This window comes from Dioscorea cayenensis, chromosome 14 (assembly GCF_009730915.1).
Source record: "Dioscorea cayenensis subsp. rotundata cultivar TDr96_F1 chromosome 14, TDr96_F1_v2_PseudoChromosome.rev07_lg8_w22 25.fasta, whole genome shotgun sequence".
Taxonomy (NCBI): Eukaryota; Viridiplantae; Streptophyta; class Magnoliopsida; order Dioscoreales; family Dioscoreaceae; genus Dioscorea; species Dioscorea cayenensis.
This window is the reverse complement of record NC_052484.1, coordinates 695,425-716,905: the sequence shown is the minus strand read 5'-3', so window position 1 is coordinate 716,905 and position 21,481 is coordinate 695,425. Positions and strand designations below refer to the sequence as shown.

The following is a 21,481-nucleotide window of genomic DNA, read 5'->3' as shown; positions in this document are numbered from 1 at the left end:
TGTCTCTTTTATCAATTCAGAATTTATGGTATGAGTTGTACCACTTTAATACTTTGTAATTTAAACCATTTATAAAAAAAATGTCAAAATATTTTACTTCGTTAATTCATGCTGACGTAGCTTAAAAATAAACTCGAATTTATTTATTTATTGTTCTTATTTACATTACTAAAACATGTATTAATATTAACCATTTAAATCTATTTACATAGTATTTAAAAACCATTCAAGGTGAGAACTATGAGCTAGCTTAATAGTAACTACTTGTGTTTATGATTGAAATGTCTCGAGTTCAAGACTCTTAGATTACAATTCACTTTTTCTGAATCCTATGAGACTTCTATGTGAAGAATACCTCTCGTTCTCTCTTCTATAGATTACGGGAGTTATTCCTAAGAGCTCAGTCAAGCCACCGTAACTAAACATGCAATTAAAGGTAAATTTGAATAGTTCTTAATTAATATGTGTTTTAGTAATGTAAATAAAGATAAAAAGATAAATTCAGATTTAAATTAATAGAGTTAAATATTTTTTATAATTTTTTACAAATGGTTTAGATACTAAAGTGTTACAACTCAAATTACACATCTCGAATTGATAAAGAGACAAAACACGGGATAATTTAACAAATTTTTCCAACTATAATTTTCTGTGTATAACGGCCTAATATTTTTTTTTTCTAAAACAATGATTACATTTATGGCGATGTATCTTTTTTTTTCTTATCTTCATAGCAGGTAAAAGATTCTTCATCAAAGCACTTGGTAAGTCAAGCAAACCATAGAGTCAATAAATGATGGCTTCCTCGATTGTTCCTTTGGTGGAAAATAGAGCACTAGTAGTCCATTAAATAATTGAGGAGATCAATTGGGAGACGCTCCTTCAATGTCGGTGGATGAGCTTGATGTGATGGTGGGATGAATGCATGTAGCATCCGAAAGTAAAAATTCTAATTAAATTTATAATTAAAAAATTTTAGTATTGTTCATATTTATACTAAAATAATTTAATTATTGAATAAAAATTTTAAATAATCATTAATTAGTTACGAGGATTGAAAAAAAATAAATTAAATATTTAAGTTCAATATGAAAAAGTGGGTAATATACAATTTAAGTAAATCCTCTAGATGATAAGCGCATATATATATATTCTTAAAGAAATTCTTTTTTTTATATATATATATAACTATCAATTTTTTTAAACTAAAGGGTTAGATTAGCGTTGGCTGAGAGGTAAATATTTTATTTATGTTTATACGGAATTGAATGTTTGATTGTGTTAATTTTTATATCTAATGATGTATATTTTGACATGTGAATATAACTAAGGGGAAGGGGGGGGTCAAGTGGGGCTGAAGCCCCTCTTGGCGCCGGCACCCACGAGTTTACTATCAAGTAGCCATAAAATTTTGAGAAAATTGTTTATATCATCCTTTTAACTTTCTCACTTGATCAAAAAATACTTGGACTATTTTGTATCCTCAAAAAACCCTTCTTTTTTCTGACGCACTTTGACGACTTACTTTTCAGTATTTTTGTCAAAAATGCCCTTCATCAAATTTAAACGGAAACACAAAATACTAAACAACAAACTAAAATATTAAATATCAAAAACAAATATTAAATAGAAACGTTACATAATAAATTAAAATTTATGTAATTATACATAAACACACAATGTTAAATAAAAAATATACTTAATAAATGGGAAGTACATTTCTTAAGTAAGGTAAAATTGGATTTTTAAATAAAATAAATTGATGCATAAGTAAACTGAAAAAGAAAGAACTACAGGGAAAATTGAAAATGTCAGAGGGGAAAATTTGAAAAGTTATAAGGACTAATATATAATTTCCCCTAAAATTTTTTATGGTTCCTCTTTAATTAAATAAATTTTGATAATATGTCTTTTTTTTAAGTTTTAGTAAAGATACATCGGTGTGAAGGAGTGGTTAGTAAGTTTTGATTAACCGGGTTAAATCCTATCACTCCCAATCAACCAATATTTTTTAAATTCAATTTTTTATTTCAAACAAATTATAGGAATCTTCAAATTTTAATAAAAATTTATAAAACCTTAAAGAAAATGTTATTAAATTTATAAAAAAAATTAGTTAAAAAAAACTAATGCCTTTGTTCAGCTTGATGTCATACCCTGAAGGGAAGGCAATTAAATTAATTAATTTTAACTACACTATAGAAGTTGTCCACCAATACTTCTTGGTAAAAAAATCAATCAAAACCAATGGCTAGATTATTTAGCTCTTAAACAGGCATGCAATCCAAATAGTCAGCTTTTAGAAACACATGAAAAAAATTATATCTTTCTAATTTAATAATGGCACTAATGATAACAACAAATTGGCAGACAGTCCGTGCGCCAAAAGACATTTGGCCTGACCTTTTCAATATCTGCCTAGCACCCTGGATTACTCGTCGACATCTTCTTCCTCGAACCTCTCCTCCCTTGATTCTCGCTTTTTAGTGAGGGTTTCTTCGGATGCTCTTCAACCTCTATTACAATCACTTCCGATTGTTCTTCTCCCCAAGAGGATAGGAGCACTTGGACCTTGGAAAGTAAAGGCAACTTCTCGGTTCGTTCTTTCTACAAATTCCTTATCGATGGTGGTTTGCGCTCTCCTCTCTACCCTTCCTTCTGGAAAGTGGGATCGTCCCCAAAGCAAGATTACTCTCTTTTGTTGGCTTACTAGCGACAATAAAATTCTTACTCTTACCAATCTTGCTAAGAAAAGGTCAGTAACTCCCTCATTGGGACCGGACACTTGCGTGCTTTTGTGTTTTAAAGACTCAGAAACTGTGGATCATCTTCTAATTCATTGTGATTTTACCTCGAGAATTTGGGCTTTTTTCATGAGTACTCTTAACCTACACTCACTCCCTTACTCTACTGAGCAGATTTGGTCCACTTGGATTCCTTCTCTAGATGTGTGTGTGCGCACTTTCTGGGACCTTATTACCAGAGCAATTTTCTTGAATATTTGGCTGGAAAGGAACAATCGTATCTTTAATCGTACCTACATTTCCACCGTATCAATTATTTTTAATATTTCTCATATGTTATTTAATTGGTGCTCTGCAGCTAAAGACTCGACTCAACAAGTTTCCAGTGATTCCATTCAGTCTGTCAAGCGCTCCCTCGACTTCTGAGCACCGAGTCTGCAGACCTCGCCACTGTCTCGACACAACTTCATCGTGAGTGAGTGACTCTCCCTAGGTCCTCGTTTGAGCCGACTCTCGCTGTCTCTTGATGGTCTTCGTCTCCTCGGCTCCCACGGTCGTGGGTGTCCCTTGATGGTCTCGCCTCCCCCGCCTCCCACGAGTCGTGGGTGTTTCTTTGGTGTTTGTTTCAGCTTGTTTTTTTATTTCATCTGGTTGTGGACTATCACACCTCGGTGTAGTGTCCTCTTTATGCTGTACCCCCTTGTTCTTCTTCTCGCTTTAGTCTGTCTGAGGTTGTATGTCGTTGTTTTCTGTTCGCTTTTCAATAAATCGTGGTTTATCCACTTTTATCAAAATTGGCGAACAGTAATAATTAAATGCAAAGATAATTGATACAAGATAAACCATACTCAAAAATAGAAATCAATGAAGAAAAACAAAATGAAATTAATGCATCCAACAAATCACAACCTTATGAATTTATTTTATAATTATCAACTCTGATACACAGGGAAACTCATGCCATTTCTTTGTTTTTATACCATTTTCCCTGTAACAATACCAACTGCTTACTTTGTTCTATGCACTGTGCAAGAAGTTCTTGTTTTTTATTTTTTTTTCTTTGTTTATATGCTTCATTTTGGGCTTGTTTGTTCTGGTTTATTTTTCAATAAATTTATAATTTATTCATTTTATTAAAAAAAATTATAATTTAGTTATCTACTACTTCGATACATAAAAAAACTAATACCATTTATTTTTATACCATTTCTGCTATACCAATACCGACTACATTATTGATAAACAGAGAGACACAATGAGACACATGACATTAAATTACTGCATCATCATCTTCTTCTTCTATGATTCTCAATCTCATTTGATCCCTCTACGCCTAATGGTTTTCAACAAATCTCATGAAGAACAAGTTCTTAAATGGGAAAACTAGTGCTAACTTCTTGCATAGAATATAGAACAAAATAAGCAGTAGAATATGTTAGCAGTTGTTCAGAAGAATGAAGAAACCAATCATAACATGTCCACCTGATAAAATGAATGGGTCTTTTGGGGCCAATCAAAGCCCATGTATTGGAGTCAATGTCTTTGTTTCGTAGAGGCTATGCAGTCTTTATTTAGTAGTCAAGTTTGTCTCCATGTTGTCATTTTCTGTTTGATCGAGCTTCTCCACTTGTGTTAATGTGTTTTAAAGTTTGAACCTTGGATGAAGTATCAGCAAGAGTGTGCTAAGTATCATTGAGTTGAGAGAAAACCTATTTCTTTTCTGTAACCAAACTTTTCTTCTCTTCCAGAAAACCACATCAAGAACTCAGGCCAGAAGCTCACACGAGGTCAGCATCCTTTGTCAGTTTTTTTACTTCAACAGAATAGTCCCAAAGAGAGAGAAACAACCAGTAGTAATCTTTAGAGTTGAGAAGCATGGTGGGCAAAGAGATGAATGCCATAGTTGCTGATAAGTGATAGCTTGAGCAAACCTTCGGAACTTCAGAGGGAGAACCATTGTAGTAGATATTAATGACGAACAGAAAAGAACAAGTGTGGGTATGGTCAAGACCTTTCTTGAATAAGAAGATGATGATGATGATGATGATGAAGTGAAACATAGAGCTAAGAGTGTACTAATGGACTGAACTGCAAATGCAAATAGGATTTTTAAAAGTTGGATGAACCACTTTTAATTAAAAGAACAAAAAGTACAAAAGTCAACCACTAAATGTGGTAAGCTACAACAAAAGTAAGAAACAACAGAGAACCCAGGACAAGGACAAAGGCCCCCCAAACAAACAAATAATAATCAGCGACTAGCCAGAGTCCGGAACATGAACCTCCTCCGAAGTCCTAGTCTCTCTCAAAACCGTCACACGAGAGCCAAGAAACTCCAGACTCCTTTTAACAGAATTGATATCACACGAGGATCTTATTCAAAGCTTGGAGTGATGATTTTTTGAAGGATTTGGTTTCAGTGTAATTGAAAGTGTTGTCCTGCTGCATGAAATTGAGAATTGTTGGAGGTGTTTGTTGGTGGTTGTTGCTGCTGCGGAGACGGCAGCGGTGGCGGTGGTCATGCTGGATGTGTATGGTGATATGGTGGGATGAAATGGAGGTGGTTTCATCACCTGAATAGTTGGGACTGGGAGTGCATTAAGAATTAATATGGGATGGATCTTTGCAAATTTCAATGGAAAAGACTGAAAGAAAACAGGGGAAAAAAAAATCAGAGCAAGAATCTGCCTGTAATCAACTCATTCAAGCTGAAAATTAAATCCTGCTCTCATAATATAGAGATTTTTTTATTTATTTATATTGAGGAACAACAATCAACTAAGTAAAAAACATTATTATTTTTATAGAAATAATAATAGTAAAAATAATAGTAAAAAAAACATGATAATAAAAATAATAATGCAAAAATAGGTCAACCAATGTTATGACATCAAAGTGTAAAAATGGAGGTTGTAGGTAGAAGCGGTCAAAGCAATTTGGGCCGGGCAGGTACGAGCAAAAATACTCAACCCGACCCGACCCATTTTGGGTTTGTGGGTTGAGGCGTGGTCTGCCATAAAAATCAAAAATAATTAATTTATTTTTATTTTTATAAATGTTTTAATATATGAAACGATCGAAACATTCATTATAAATTCAGTAAAAACTAAATTAAAAAAATTAAAAGCATACTGATAATTAACAAAATAAAAAGCATACATTATAATATTCAAAGACCTAAACGAAAATCAATGATAATTACAAAAATCTGCAAATAAAAACATCTATTACAAAATTACGATCCAACAAAATTTAAAAAGACAACAACAACAACAACAAAATCACAAGATAAAAACATTTATTACGATTATAACGTTCATCCATTTATAATCAATGAAAAATTTAGTAAAATTAATAGTCGCAAAAATAAAAACATTCATTCTAATCACAAAAATTTAAATCATAATGATATGTAAATGATCATATATATATAAATTATATAAAAATATATTATATATAAATTAGAGCAGATGTGAGTCGACCCCTCAACCCATGACCCGTCTTGGGTTGGCTCATTTTAGGCCCAGACCTCCAGGAGCGCTATAAAAAATCAACCTGACCACCATTTTTATTGGTGGAGCGGTGGACCCAACTATGTAGCTCGAGATTGGACCAGATGTTGTGAGGTTCAAATTCCTCTCAGCAATATTGTTCTATCATCTGTTTATAAATTGTTACATCGGGATTTTTTTATATTATTATCTCTGTATATATATTGTATACTAAAATCTTTCATAGATCTGTTTATATTTAAAAACGGCTTTAATAAAGCATGCTCAAAAATAGAATTAATGAAGCAAAACAATACAAAATTTATGGCTTTAATAAATTAATTGTCACAACTTCAGTCCATTATCCTGTTGCTTAATGACCAACAAGTTTCAACAGACAATCCAGAGGTTTCCGTGCAGTCAACTGAGAGTTTCAAACTCTTCTAATAATCACATCAGGCTGTAAAAATGCAAAATTCAATCAATCAATCAACCAATCTTAAGAGATTGCACAGGCAAAACCAAAAAAAACCTTCTTTTACATCAAACAAATCTCAATCTAACAATTTCAATCTGCACTTCATATCACTCAGTAATTATTACTGAGAAAAGAAATACAGCGGTCAACAACAGTTTCATAGCAAAAACCATTAAAAAAGAATCAAAATCCAAGTTGAAAAAAAAAACAAACAAAAATAAGCAAGTGTAGGATCAAATCACAGCGTGAGAATCTCTAATGCTCTCAAAGAAGACAAAAGAAGAGGAAAATCCAGCTTACTTGAGCACTTGGAGATCAGAGATGGGATTCATGGGAAGAAGCCACAAAGGATTCAAGATCAGGGAGGAGATAGAGAATGATGAAGATGGATATTTTACAAGGGCCTCTTTTCAAACCTAATATTGGGGAAGAAGAGCAGGTTTCTCTGCTTTGGGACTTGGAAAATGTGAAGCTTGCTTTTGTTTTAAAGACCCAAACAATTTAAAATTATATTTAAAAGTAAAAAAAGTAACTGGACATCCAACCAATCACAATTTTTATGAATTTATTATTTAATTATCAACTCTGATACACAGGGAAACTCATGCCATTTCTGTCTTTTTATACCATTTCCCCTGTACCAATACCAACAAAGTCTTAAAAAACAGAGTCACCATCTTCTTCTTCTGCTGCTTCTTCTATGATTCTCAATCTCATTTGATCATTCTGCAGCTGTTGGTTTCCAACAAATCTCATGAAGAACAAGTTCTTAAATGGGAAAACTAGTGGTAACTTCTTGCACAGAATATAGAACAAAATAAGCAGTAGAAGAGAGAGATAAAACAAAGGAGTAGCAATCTGATCTAGCGTTGAGAAGAATTGTGGACATAGAGAAGAATGCCAAAGTTGCTGATAAGTATGTGATGAGCTTGAGGCTAACCTTTGAAACTTCAAAGGGAGGAACCATGGCAGTAGATATTAATGAAAAACAAAAAGAACAATTGTGAGACATTGTGAAGACCTTTCTTGAATAAGATGATGATAATGATGATGATGATGATGAGAAGCATAGAGCTAAGAGGGTAGCAATGGACTGAACTGCAAAGGCAAAGAGGTTCTTATTCAAAGCTTGAAGTGATGATTTTTTGGGACGGTAATAATTGTAAGATATTACTGTAGCATGGCAGTGATGCATGATATTGTAGAAGACATTTTGTTGGAGGTGTTGGTTTGGTGGTTGGTGTTGCAGGGTGCTGCGGTACGGTACTGGGATGTCTATGATAGTATCATGGATTGAGGGGGATTCAGTACTGGAGGTGAACATTTCCTCATTAGAAATGAGATTGGGATTGCATAATATTGTTCATAGTTTTGGTTGAGTAGAAACTAGGGATGAAAAGAAACTGGTGTGACTGTTAATGGTAGTAATGGACAGCATGTGCTTGTCTATATATATATATATATAAATAAATCAATTAATTAATTCTGATGTCACCCACAGGCATCAGCATTGTTGCAGAAACAAACAAACTAGAGGTGTTGCCACATCAGCATAGTGTTTTTGTAATCTTCCCATTCATACTCAAAATCTTTGTCTAATTCTCAAAAAGAATTTCTCAAAATCTTTAACTAAGCAAGTGACCATTTGACTTTGAACTTGCCGTGTGGAGATGCTATCATGTGATTGTAGATGAATAAATTAGGGGATTGTAATTACCTGGAGCTTGCATAATTTGAAGATTGCTTTTTAGGCTTTTTGTTATAGTTTCTCATATGGTCCCTCTAATTTTTTTGTGTATTTTATATTTTTAGTACTCGAGTTTTAGAAAGGCTGAGAAAGATGTAACGGGAATAGAGGCGAGGGCCTCCGGCCTCCAATGTATAATAGAGAAAGAGTGGAGAGATACTTTTTGGAGGAGCAACAGAGAGGAAGAAGAGCAAAGAAGATAAGAGGAGGAGCAGTGGAGAGAAAGAGGAGCGGAAGAGGGAAGAAGATATGGAAACCCAAACTGCGCTTAAGTATCCTCTAGCTCTATTCTTGTTGCCTCAACATCTTCCATTACGTTATTGAGCCTGGTAATCATGAGCAAGAAATGGCCGATGTTTATGTTCCACGAGCTTGTTATGTGGTAAGCATGAACACTGAGATTTTTAGTCACATAGTTGCCTTATAGTTGAGGGAATATTTACATGGAGCATTATCACCTCGATGAGAGACACATGCTAGAATTAAGGAGGTATGAAGTTCGTGAGGACCTAGCAACGATATATGATGATGCCTAGGCAGAACTTCACTATGGTGCAACAGTTGAGCAATGGAACCGAGAAAGGTTATGACACAATCGTAGACAGGAGTGAGGTTAAGTAGTTGTATGAGAACTTGTGAATAATGGAAGAACATATTTGTACTATCTCTTGTGCGCTTAAGATGTTAGTATTCCATTCATGTATCTCCATTTCTACTTTGTGAATAAGAAGTTGTTTTTCTTTTGGATTGTGGAAAATTACAAGATTGTTTTATTATTTGAGTGTTAGAAGTAAGGAAATCATAGTAGCATAGCGTAAGGTGTTGTATGCCATGTACAGTCACAGTAGTAAGAGAAATCAAGTTAACTACGATTGTCAGTAGGATACTTGATTACCCATTCAGGACTTTTTATTTATTATTGAGTAGATCTTGAGCAAAAGAACAAGTGTTGAACAAGTAAATAAAACTTTTGTGATATCGGATCGATGTACGCTTTAAAAAATTTTTAGGACGAAATTTTCTTAATTAAGGAGGGGTGATTGTAATACCTAGACCTTTTGGGTGCTTGTTGAAAATTATGTTCATGGTATTATCGCAGTTGTAGTGAGATTATTCTATAGAGTAGTTTGTTGAAGAACTCAAGTGAAAAGTTGGCCAAGGAGATTTGAAATCATGTGTTTGTGATTCAGGGGACGGTTGATAAATTGTTAGAAACCTTTTTGTAAGACTTTTTCTATAGACTCGAAAATGAATTTTTCCCAAAAAGGGAGAAAAGGTGGAAATCAGGTCAAAGGTTAGGGTTTTCTTCTCTCAATGTATCTTTGCATCAGTAATTGAGAAAAATGGGAGAGTTGGAGCTTGGTGTTTGCTGGAGGAGAAAATGTGGTGGAGCATCCTTTGGTAAGAATTTTGATGGTTTATTTGGTTGATATATTTGGATTTGTGTGTGTATTTTGGGTTGATGTTTCTTGTTTTTCTTGGAGAGGAGAAAAGGTTGGGGATGGAGAAGTTGAAGTTATTGTTGTACATGATTGTTGTTTCAATTTTTTTGAAAATACTTGTATTTTGAGTTGGATGATGCTTGAAATGGTGAACAAATTCTCAAAGTTATTGTAGGGAAACTGTAGTAACCGGAATTAAGGTTAGTCTTGGTTAATTAAGTTGAAATGGTTGTTCTTGATGATGATGATTATAATTGGAAATTGAGATGGTTGAACTTAGGCCAATTGAGTTGGTTGAGCCTAGCCAAATTGAGATGGTTGAGTTTAGTCCGATTGAGTTGGTTGAGTTCATTCAAATGGATTTGGAGTTGTGTTTGGCTAACCAAGTAGAAGTAAGTTGGGTTCATTTGGGTTTGAGTGAGGGTAAAGAGTGGTTTAGTGTAACCAATTGAAGATTTATTTGATTTGGACCAATGTGTGAGTGAGTACGTTGGATTCTTGTTGGTTTAGTCAATTGGAGTAAAGGGTTCAATTATGGTTGGTTTAATTGAACCACCCCGGTTTAGGATTTTAAATTTGGTTAAAGTTAAATTGGTTCAATTGGACTTGGTTCGATAAAATTGAGGTTGGTTCAAAAGGGTTTAGTCCAAATTGAGTTGGTGTAAGTGCAATTTGGAGGCCAGATTTCTAATTATGCATGAGTCATGTTAATATCTGGTTGGAGGCGCATAGAGTCAATTAAAGTTGGTTATTTTTTTCTTGTTGTATTTATTTTTATTTTATTCTTTTTATTAGATAGGGTTGAGGGCTTGAGGAGAGTTTCAGGGTATAGCGAAAAACTTAAGGGAGGCCAAATGAGTTAATAGTGCTACTATTTTGAATTAATTGCTTAGTGGCTACTATTTTGATATAATTGTTTAATAGCTACTATTTTGAAATAATTATTATCTAATTATGTTATAATTTTATGTTTAATAATTTATTTCGTTAAGTGGTACTTATATTTACATTAATTTGCAATTTGTTATGCTATGAAAATCGCATACACATGAAATTAAACCATGCAGCTGACTATATGTGAAATAAGGAAAACATTACCAATTATATATGCATACACTAGCTCTCATTTTTATGTTTTTAGAGAAATATAAACAAGCCACTTGTATATATATATATACATACTAGGCTACTAGCTCTCATTTTTACGTTTTTCTAGATAAATATAATTCACAAGCGCTTATCTTCCTTTTAAAAAAAAAATTGTAATTGGTAAAATTGTAAACCAATTACAAGTAGAGTTGGGAGAAAATGGGATGATTTATCAAAAATTTTATCAACGTATATAAATTGGTTGTCATTGACAAGTATATATATATATATAAGGCTAGGATTTCAAAAGTGGATTCTCTATTATGATTTTATTCCTTCTTTTTCTTTTTCTTTTTCTTTCATCTCCCTTTCTTTCCTTCTTTCATTAGAGCTCTTTCATTCTCCATTGATGTAGGAAACCTGATCAATCCGGACATCCAATCTGTTTTTTTTTCCTCCTTGTTCCAGGTAATTATAAAGATGCTTGTGATGATCATTCCTGACAAGATCCAAGAATGGGAACACCATTTTTTCAAAGAAGAAAGAACAGAAAAGGCATTGGACATATAATATAAATTTATATATATATATATATATATATATTCCCTCGTACAACCGGTAGAGTACAACACATGCACTTGTCGTCAAAAAGTTATTGGATCATTGGAAACAGTTTTTAAGTCATGATGAGTTGATGACTTGTCTTGTACAACTTGAATAGAGTTCTTTGAGGCCATCTGTCAGGACAGGGGCAAAAGAGTGGTAAAATCAATTCCCAAAAGAATAAAATCCGGGCAAGTTATAATCAGCAAATCATTTAAAACTTGCAGTAATTTTGAGGAGCAAATGATCCAAATCCCAAAAGAAAGAAACGGCATTGGGCGATGATGGACATCTCTTTTATAATATCATTCAAGATATGAAAGACCATGCAGTCAACACATAATTTGGAAGAAAAAAAAAATTTGTTATTGAATTTGTTTTCTTCTATAATCAAGTCAAGAAATGGCAATAGAATGATATATATATATATTAAAAAATTTGAATCACAGTTATGTATGAGAAGAAGGCACCTTGTCCATTGCCATCCACCAGCTTCTCCTTTGGTAACAGAATTACCGGGGAACAATCTCAAATGTTGTCAAACCCTTCATAAAAATGTCATAAAACATGTCAGCATCATTGTGAATACATTTATCAAGGATAATATAACCAATTGACCTTTCCATCCTCAGCAACACCAACAAGTGGGTCGCTGCTCTGAATGATCACAGTAATCTTCTTGTGGGTTTCTGGATGCCTTGCCCAATGCTGAGATCTTCAAAACAATCTCTTAGACATTCTTAGTCTAAACATCAAACATGACTGTCACCTCCTGTTTAATAAATTTGTGATTTAATCATTTAAAAAAAAAATGAGTACTGTCAGCATAGAGTATAAATGACAAAACAGGATAAAGAAAAATAATAAAAATCATAAAATGAACCAAAATACGATTTTGTTTTTCAGTCCTATAGCGCCTGTTGAGAAAACTAGGATCTCAAATGCAAGGTATGAATGAGAAGATATGAAATGCAAGAGACTCACGTACACACACAAGGAGAGGACTGAAAGCTTGAAGATGATGATCATCATCACTTATAACATATAACATGAGAGCCACTGCTGTTGACACACATGGTCACACAACAACAACAACATGGCAAGCTTACACAAGTACACATAAAGCACAAGTAACTAAGATAACTTAAACTACACCTGCACTAGATAACAGGTTACATTATTTGAGTGAAAACCATGCACTAACGACAGTGCAACTCACAAGGCAAACAAAGGTCTTCACGTGCATGGTCTTCATGAGGTTATTCAGGGCATGATCCAACAGCGCCTTCTTCAATTTAAGGATAGGTCATGTGAATATTGATCATCAACTAAGAACATTGCCACAACCACAAAAAGATGAAACAGTATTGCTATAAGTGTAGTGCTACTAATTAACTTGTTGCAGAAACAAAGATATGTACATATATAATTTTATTTTTCTATGTATGCATGTACATAGTGTACACACATAGAAAGGCAGAAAGTTTATATTGGCAATGCTTATCCTCTGCAAGAATTGCATTGTACATCTTGATGTCATACCTGAAAGGAGGCAATTAAATTAATTAAATTTGACTTTACCATAGAAGTTGCCCACCAATATTTTTTCTAAAAAAAAAAAATAATCAAAAACAATGGCTAGATTGTTCAGCTCTGAAACAGGCAAGCAATGCAAATAGTTGGGTTTTAGAAAGACAAGAAAAAAATTAGATATGTCTAATCTAACTATGGCAATGATGAAAGCAACAAATTTGGCAGACGGTAGTAAATGCAAAGATAATCTATACAAGATAAACCAATGACCAACAAGTTTCAAGAGACAACCCAGAGTTTTAAGTGCAGTCAAAACTATACAATTAGATGCCATGTTCAACAAAGAACACTACACTAAAAATGAGCTTTAGAGGCGGTTTTCATGACCTATAGAGGCGGTTAAAACCGCCTCTATAGCTAGAGCGAATTTTTCACCCACCTCTAAACTGTCTCGTATCAATGCCCGGCTCTACACTTTAGAGCCAGGTTTGTAGTAATCAGATTGGGAGTAAATTTGATCTACAAAAGCGGTTTTTATATCAAATGTAGAGGCGGTTATAACCGCCTCTATAACTTACTAATTTTTATATCTTGCAAATAGCTTTAGAGGCGATTATAACCGCCTCTATAGCTAATAATTTCTTATTCCTCTGAAATAGCTATAGAGGTGGTTATAACGACCTCCATAACTAATAGTTTCTTATTCCTCTTCACAAGTTTTAGAGGCGGTTATAGCCGCCTCTAAAAACTATAATTTGAAAAAAATAAGAGTTTTTAGAGGCGGTTATAACCGCCTCTAAAAGTATTGAGGAGGTATAAGAATTTTAGAGACGGTGATAACCACCTCTACATTTGTTCATAGTTGAATTGAATTTTAATTTATTTTTTTTACCTCACAAGAAAAACACTATTTCTGATCAACAAAATACAAGATAAAACTTGATTGCTTTTAACTCGGTAAATTTACTGACATGATAATTTTACACACATCACTCTTTGGTCATCAATCTAAAATAAGAAAGGCACATATCTAATGAAGAATTGCCATTAGTTAAAATAGTTTACACAATATTCAATTGAAGAAAAAAAAAATCTATACAAAAGAATCAAATGAATGAATCTGATACATTGTTCCCAAAAAATGACAAAAAGAAAAAAAGGAGATTACAAGCAATTGCACAAGAAAAGAAGAAGAAAATAAAAACACAAAGAATGCCACATGCTCTCTGTGGGAAATGATGGTTTCTAGCTATCAAACCTCTTCAGTTTACGCCATCGAACCAATCTTTTTACTAAAAATCCAACAAATGAGACTTTCTAGAATGCAAACCAGTTTACTGTATAAATGTTTCCCTCCAAGATTAGAATAAGTCACACCATCTTGTTTAAGTCTTTCAATCTGCAAAATAGTCTGTAAAATCAATGGAGTTAGTTTTTCATGGTAACCATGGTATTGTTTGTCACTAGAGATTTGGAGAATATCATATTTTGTGTTCAGATTTTGCATCAATGTGTATGTTGATCATATTTTTATTTAGTACATTTAGTATAGACATTGCATGATCAGAAGCTACCAAAAAAAGAATTGCCAGTGTTCAAGTTTCTCAAGATTTGTACATATTTTTTGGCAGTAATATTGTTGTTTGATAGAAACAAGTGTAGTTAACTAGAATTATACTTCAAAGAAAGAACATGTCCTTGAACATTAAACTAATTCAACTAGATGAGTTGTTCAATGAAGAAAAGCCAATGCTTGGTACAATCATGACAACGTTGAAGCCTGTTAAAATTTAGAACCTTAACTTTGACAGACAACACATTTAAGAATCAAAGAACATTAAAGCATACCTTGCTTATTTTTCCTTCCTTCAAGTAGCATTGAACTCTAGACTAGGTTACATATTTTATGAAAATACGACCACATCGCAGAAATGGGGCACAAGAAATTGTCTATGAGCATGGCAAAAAATACCTGCTTTGAAGTCAATAAGAAGAAATTAATATATATACATAGTGAATGCATTATCAATGAATAATATTTAGTCACCTGAAGTAAATTAATGATGTGAAGACGATGCATACGAGTCCCCAGTTATAGGAACCAAGTGACATTTCTGGCCCCTCAGGAGATGACATGTTGCACAACTGAATTTCCACCTTTGTCAAGTTCCACGTTGAGACAAGTGTAATAACTATGCAAACTACCAAGCAGCCAGCCAATGACAAAGCCTGAACAACACCCAATTTAACTTTAATCCCCAATCAAAAACTTCAAATCCAATCCCCTTTACTGAAGATCATGTGTACAAGTAGCTGATGAGGTAAAAAAATTGGTAGCTTTAAGGCCAGTTAGTAATTTTGTAAGAATAGAGTAGTTTGCTCACCACAAGATAATGAATTTGATTCTCTGAAGAGATAGTTACTAATTTGTGCTCTTATGGCAGCCAAAAAGTGTATAGTTGCCATGAAATATGGTACAACAAACGCCCAAGGTAGATAGCAGTGCGCAAAAAATAATGCTCAGTTCATGAGCCAGTTAACCTCTGAAATGTAAGATTCAAGAACAAAAGTTTGCTTCCTCAGGTAATTCCAATATCTGCACAAGAGAAGAATAGCAAGGATGGCATGACCAGTTAACAATCAAGATGTTAGCTCTAGAAAAAAAGTTTGTTTCATTAGTAAATTCGGAACCTGAACAGGATTAGTATAATAAATATGACATGGTTATGGATGAGCTGATCAGAAATACTAAATTGAATTTGATTACCTAGCAAAGCTTAGGTCACTAGCAAGAGGATGAGGAAAGACAACAACTAATGGTGAAGAAATAATTTTTGTTTTCCCTGATAAGGAAGTGTGGGTTATGCATCTAAACGGCATGAATATTATTAGGATTTATAACATTTGGATAATTTTAGAAAATTAATTAGAAACATTAGAATGCATCTGCATGGGAAAAATGGTCACTTGATCATATCTAATCTGCCATATGCAGTTCATGCACAGTTAGGACCATATGTACAGATTTGATGCGTGCAATCATCATATGCATGAGTATTAGATGGAAGAATTGAGTTCATCAGTGAAGCCTTTTTTATTTTATTACTATTATTTTTTGCTTATTTCACTTACAGCATGTAAAAATAAATGGATTTTCAAGTCATGCATATGAAGCAAGAAATTACTAGCTATTGCAGCAAGAGTCATGTCATCAAAATATCCACCATCTCTCAGTCCACTAACAACACCATGTGAATCTTTTCTAAAATCATCTGCATGCATCTAAGAGGATGGAACAACTTTAATAAGTCCCTAAGTGTCAAAATTCTAGATATATTTTGTAGGTCAATGTAAATGTGATATGAATGATGAACCATGTACCATTATATAGCCACTCCATAGGAAAAATGTCTTCCCACTAGTTGCAAATCCCATTGAACAAGGCTGAAAATATTATCCTTGAGTATAAATTCACCTCAGACAAAAATAATAAATTCCATCAATAGCATTAATGGTACTACTAAGTCAGTTGGAATAACTAGATATTTTCTGTAAGAGAAGAATGCTCGATTGCAAATTTTGCAGCAGCAATAATTGTGTTACATAAAAGAAGAAGCCAACAAATTGGTTGCTTTAAAGAATATATTTAAAAATTTGCTTCAACTTTGATGCAGTGTGAGTAGCTTCTTTGTTTAAGTCAGAACAAACTGTTGGAAGGTAATTGCCCAAATTCTGAATTAATATGCAGAAGGACAATGGCTAGGAGGATAGATAGGTTGTTCTGATAATTATTTACCATGTCATATTCATAAATGCAATAGCTTCCCAAGCTTCCAGAAGGCAGATCAAGAGGATATCCAGTTTGAATAAATATCTATTTCATTTCAACAAACAGGAGAAAGTAACTATCATCTATATTAAAATATAACGCATCATGGAAAGAAAATATTAAATAGACCTCAGGAATTTTCTCCATTTCTGCAGTTAGAGCTCCAACTGATCCAAGATGCAGTCTAACATCATCATCCAGAAATAACACATACTTGCTGCCCTTATGCATTTTCTCAGCACCAAACTGCATTGGTTTTGTGGATATCAAGATCAAACAAGCAGAAATTAAAGCAATTAACAAAAAGCATTAATGTGGAAAACCACTCAAATCAACATAAACAAGGGGAATTATTTCTCTCGAGGATAAGAGGGGAACAAATTCCAGAAACATGAGAAAAAAAATGTTTATTTCTTAGTACCATCAAATATAGATCATGAATTGTCTATATCAAATGAAATATATTGCGCAAAGAGCTAACAAACAAATATATAAAAAATTTGAATGCCACTCAAGTTTGCACAAGTCAAAAATAAAATCCACTAGGTTCATAAAATTTTTGGCATAAGCAAAAGAATTACACATTCTTGACAGCATCATTAAATTAAAAAGATAAGAGCTAGCCGGTTAGAAAGAATAAAATACTGGGCATCTATCAATCTGTTATATCAAATCTAAGTAGCAATGCAATGCATCATTCGTGAATACTCAACATCTCCTTGTCGAACCATTTACTGTAAAATGTCTAATGGTTATAGGGCTAAGGCCTTTGTTTTAAAACAACTTCGCAAGAGACCATTATAACTTCTTAATTAGAAAGTTCATTGAATTGGTTCCAGTATTGCAAACATAAAATTTTTACATTCTATTATTTATAGCCAATGTTGAGAACCCATCATTGGTCATCAGCAAGTGGATTCAAATAAGTATATCATAGTTCAAACCAGACTTTAGCCAGGAATTTAAACATGACCATAGTTGTACAGGCACAAGTCATGTGACTATTTGCAGCATCATTAAGAGCAAGACACTGCCTTTTGTTGTAAAGAGGAAGTACTACATGCAAACTTTAAAATGAACCCTCTTAAAGAACACCGCAATCTATTTTTACCGAATAGAAGAAGGTATTAATGCAATACATACTAACTGATTATGAATTTTCTGACTCCATGTTGTTGAGAGACCAGCCACACAATCTTTACATCAACACTGTACTGAAAATCAACAACAAAAAGGAACCGTACAGAAATTAAACACACTGAACATAGAATTCTTTTCCACCCTGACATATTATGTGCTCATCAAATAATCTAAAGAAACAAGCAACTTGATTTATTTTTTTAAATAAAATTCTAGAGAAACTAATGGGAATAAAAATAGCACAATGCAAAGCTAGTCATATTCATGGGAGACTACATAGAAGGAAAGTGGGATATTATAAGTAACCTCCATTAAAAATAGAAATATGAACACATGGATGGTGGCAAAAGATAAGCTTCATTTTACAAAAAAATAGATTCAACTTGGAGAAATCTATAGAAGATGTTCAGAAAAAGTGAAGTTATCTGCATGTCCTTTTGGTCATATCTAACTGTTTTAGAGATGCCTACATCAAGGAAACTGAATTTGCAAGTAGAGGGTGAAACTTAAGTGTGACAAGAGAAGGGAGGGCTACACGTTTTGTGCCTAGAAATGTTATAAGCAAAACAATTCAAAAAGATACATTGGTGAAGATTGCAAGAGCACAAAAAAGTGAAAAAGAAAAAAGAAAAAATCATAGCTCCTTGGTTAATGTATGAATAGCAACGTACTTGTTTGATAAGCTTTCTTGAATTCTGAGATTAAACTAGATATAGCATGGTAAGCTGGATCATCAATGCTTTCAACTACAAAAAGGAACTCCAAAAGTCCACCATAAAGAGAGGTTATCTGCATACAAGCACATTCTCAAAGAAATGTTAGACTAGAATTTAATAATTACACTTTGATTTTGATAAGGAAAGCTATAAATGTGTGGCCACATAATGGAAACATTAGATGTGCATCAGTTCCAATGTTTCTTATGAAAAAACATTGAAAATGCATACAAGCATTAACCACTCATTTTTACTAAATCTCCTTCTCCACAGTCAATTTCTTGTTCCCATTAGTGCTATTTATCATCTCCGTCGCATCCTTCTTCACCTGCACCAATCAAACAATTGAAAACCCTATTTCCCCCAAATCACAACTTAGAACGTCAAAGAAACTCACAATTTTGAGACATGCAACCTCCTTGTTGATTCAATTAAAGTCTTTTCTGAGATTCTTCAACTCGAATTGATCTGCAAAAACACCAAGATCGAAATGAGAAGAGTTAGCCATAGAGCTAAGAAGAGAGGAAGTCTGGGATGCATACACTGCTGCCATTCTTTGGCAAAGCTAATGATCTCATCGATGACCTTGACGCTTGTGAAGCGGCAGTACTGAGACTCGCGGATGCGCATGGAATCGAAGCCTTTCTCTGCACTGAAGATATTGATATCCAGCATCCTTGCGGTCGTGGTTGATGAGGAAAATGCACAAATGAGTCCACCGATTTCTTTGAGCGCTGATGCCGAACTCTTTTATTATTATTGTTAAAAACATAGTATTTGTATAGAAGTACGGGGAGTATATGAGCAAAGATGAGGAGAAGAACAGTGAACCTCAAGGGTGTTGCTTATCGGCGGTGGTGGAAGATCTCGGAGAAGGCGGAGATGATGGTGCAGTGGTGGCGGCGAGAGTTAAGAGAGAGGAGGCAATGCAAGAGCTCCTCCAGAGAAGGGGGCTTGTACAGCTCCTTATCGTCCACAATCATCTTCGCCATGGATCGCCGGATCTCTTCACCACGGCGAAGCTCTCCTTGACCGTCAATTTCTCCACCTCCTTCCTGAGATTAATGCCGTCCGATGAGTCGGTGGAGGAGAAAAATTAGGGGTTTCGGTCTCATCATCATCGCAATTGTTAAGGGTGAGAGAAGAGGTTTGGTTGAAGAGATCGGTGTGAATCTCATCATCGCTGGAGAACCATCCACTATCGCCGGAGGAGAAGCTGGGTTGGGACTAGGGTTAGGGTTAGGGTTTCGGCAAGAGTCAATCTTGCGCCGAGGAAGGGGCGAGGAGAGGGAGTCGAGGCGCTTCGGGTTCTGATATCTTTTTCTCCTGGGGGTCGCCGCTCGAGCAAACGAAGAAGACCAAAGAATCCTATATGAAATTTAATTTTTAGAAGCGGTTATTTTAAACCGGCTCTAAACATAGGATGGATTTTTTTTAATGTTAATTATGGAGCCGGTTTTTTAAAACCGGCTCTTCCTTTATGCCTCTAAAGAATTAAATTGGTGTAGTGAAAGTACCTGAAGCGATCACTATTGTTATTTTGAACTTGAATGAATTCCTTGTCGTATAAAAGGCTGTTATAGTTGTCAGCCCCGGAGATCAACCAGATATTATCAGTATTTCCTAGTATGTTAGATAAAAATATGCCTTGGATATTACTGCGGAAAGGGGCAACACCAGTTGCCGTTGCAACCATGATATGTTTAGAATGCATTTTCCTTTCTTCGTCAAATACCATTTGTCCAAATCACCAAAAAGGACCTGTAATAAAAACGCATGACAAAAATTAAATCAATTTTGTCACAAGTAATTAGAGTTGTGGAAATTTAAAAATGGGAAAAGATGTGGAGACAAAGACATAATCAAACATATTGGTTAAAAACACACACACACCCAATTTTTAACAAATTAATCATGCATCACTTTCATAATATATAGCGCACACATGAATTAATTGAATGCTTTTATATATTGTTGGCGTTGATAATATTTAGATTATATATCTCCGGAAAATTAAATTTAAAACAATTAAAGTCTTGTAATTAAATATAAAGTTAATTTAGAATAATTTATTTTCAAACCTGAAATGTCAACTGTGTCTCCAGCTTTAACATTACAGAGGAAGTTACTGACACTGTCTGGCGACAGTTCGGCACGACGAACGCATAGACTGAGTGTCTTGCCATCAAAAGTATCTCCACTGCTACCTGATGCAATCGAGAAATAGCGTTTGATCTGCAGAAATAATATATAATTAGTAGAAAACACTAAAAATTAAATCACAAAAATGTGAAAAATGCATGCACTTAAAACATGCTCGATCCCCACCGATTGAAAATGTACTAAAAAGATATTGGCCTTCCTTGAAACTAAAACTGCCACCGTGATCAAGCACAATATGGCAGACCTCTCCGATTTCGCCTTTGGGGCCAACAAGAGTCTCCACTGAGACAACTGTTGTTGTGTAAATCTTCTCAACTTTCACAGGTACTTCTGATCTAACCTCCGCAGCTTCTAAAGGGATGACTGCAGCATTCAGTTTTGTAGCTCGGCGTCCAGACTATGCGGATAACATTGTGGTTATAATTGAGTATTGCTGTTTTTCTTTCCTCAAAGATAAACAGGGCAGGGGATGTCGGCGCATTGTTTCCGAAGCTCAGATTACTGAA

General features: G+C 34.2%; 1 protein-coding gene and 2 long non-coding RNA genes across 3 annotated transcripts; all 3 read right to left on the bottom strand.

The window, feature by feature from the left end:
* Positions 1–6,536: 6,536 nt before the first annotated feature.
* On the bottom strand, positions 6,537–7,114 carry LOC120275979. The gene is made up of 2 exons (XR_005541185.1): positions 7,014–7,114; positions 6,537–6,695 (listed from the first exon to the last, which is right to left on the bottom strand). It is a non-coding gene; the product is annotated as an uncharacterized LOC120275979 (long non-coding RNA).
* Positions 7,115–15,729: 8,615 nt separating this feature from the next.
* On the bottom strand, positions 15,730–19,487 carry LOC120275531. The gene is made up of 9 exons (XM_039282147.1): positions 19,293–19,487; positions 19,084–19,140; positions 18,768–18,885; positions 18,567–18,642; positions 18,100–18,160; positions 17,086–17,202; positions 16,924–17,001; positions 16,509–16,571; positions 15,730–16,409 (listed from the first exon to the last, which is right to left on the bottom strand). Exons 1-9 carry the CDS (start codon positions 19,485–19,487, stop codon positions 16,236–16,238), a joined length of 939 nt encoding a protein of 312 aa, XP_039138081.1. The 3' UTR covers positions 15,730–16,235.
* Positions 19,488–20,562: 1,075 nt separating this feature from the next.
* LOC120275459 lies at positions 20,563–21,391 on the bottom strand. Its single transcript, XR_005541110.1, has 3 exons — positions 21,141–21,391; positions 20,894–21,047; positions 20,563–20,573 (listed from the first exon to the last, which is right to left on the bottom strand). It is a non-coding gene; the product is annotated as an uncharacterized LOC120275459 (long non-coding RNA).
* Between the last annotated feature and the right edge of the window lie 90 nt (positions 21,392–21,481).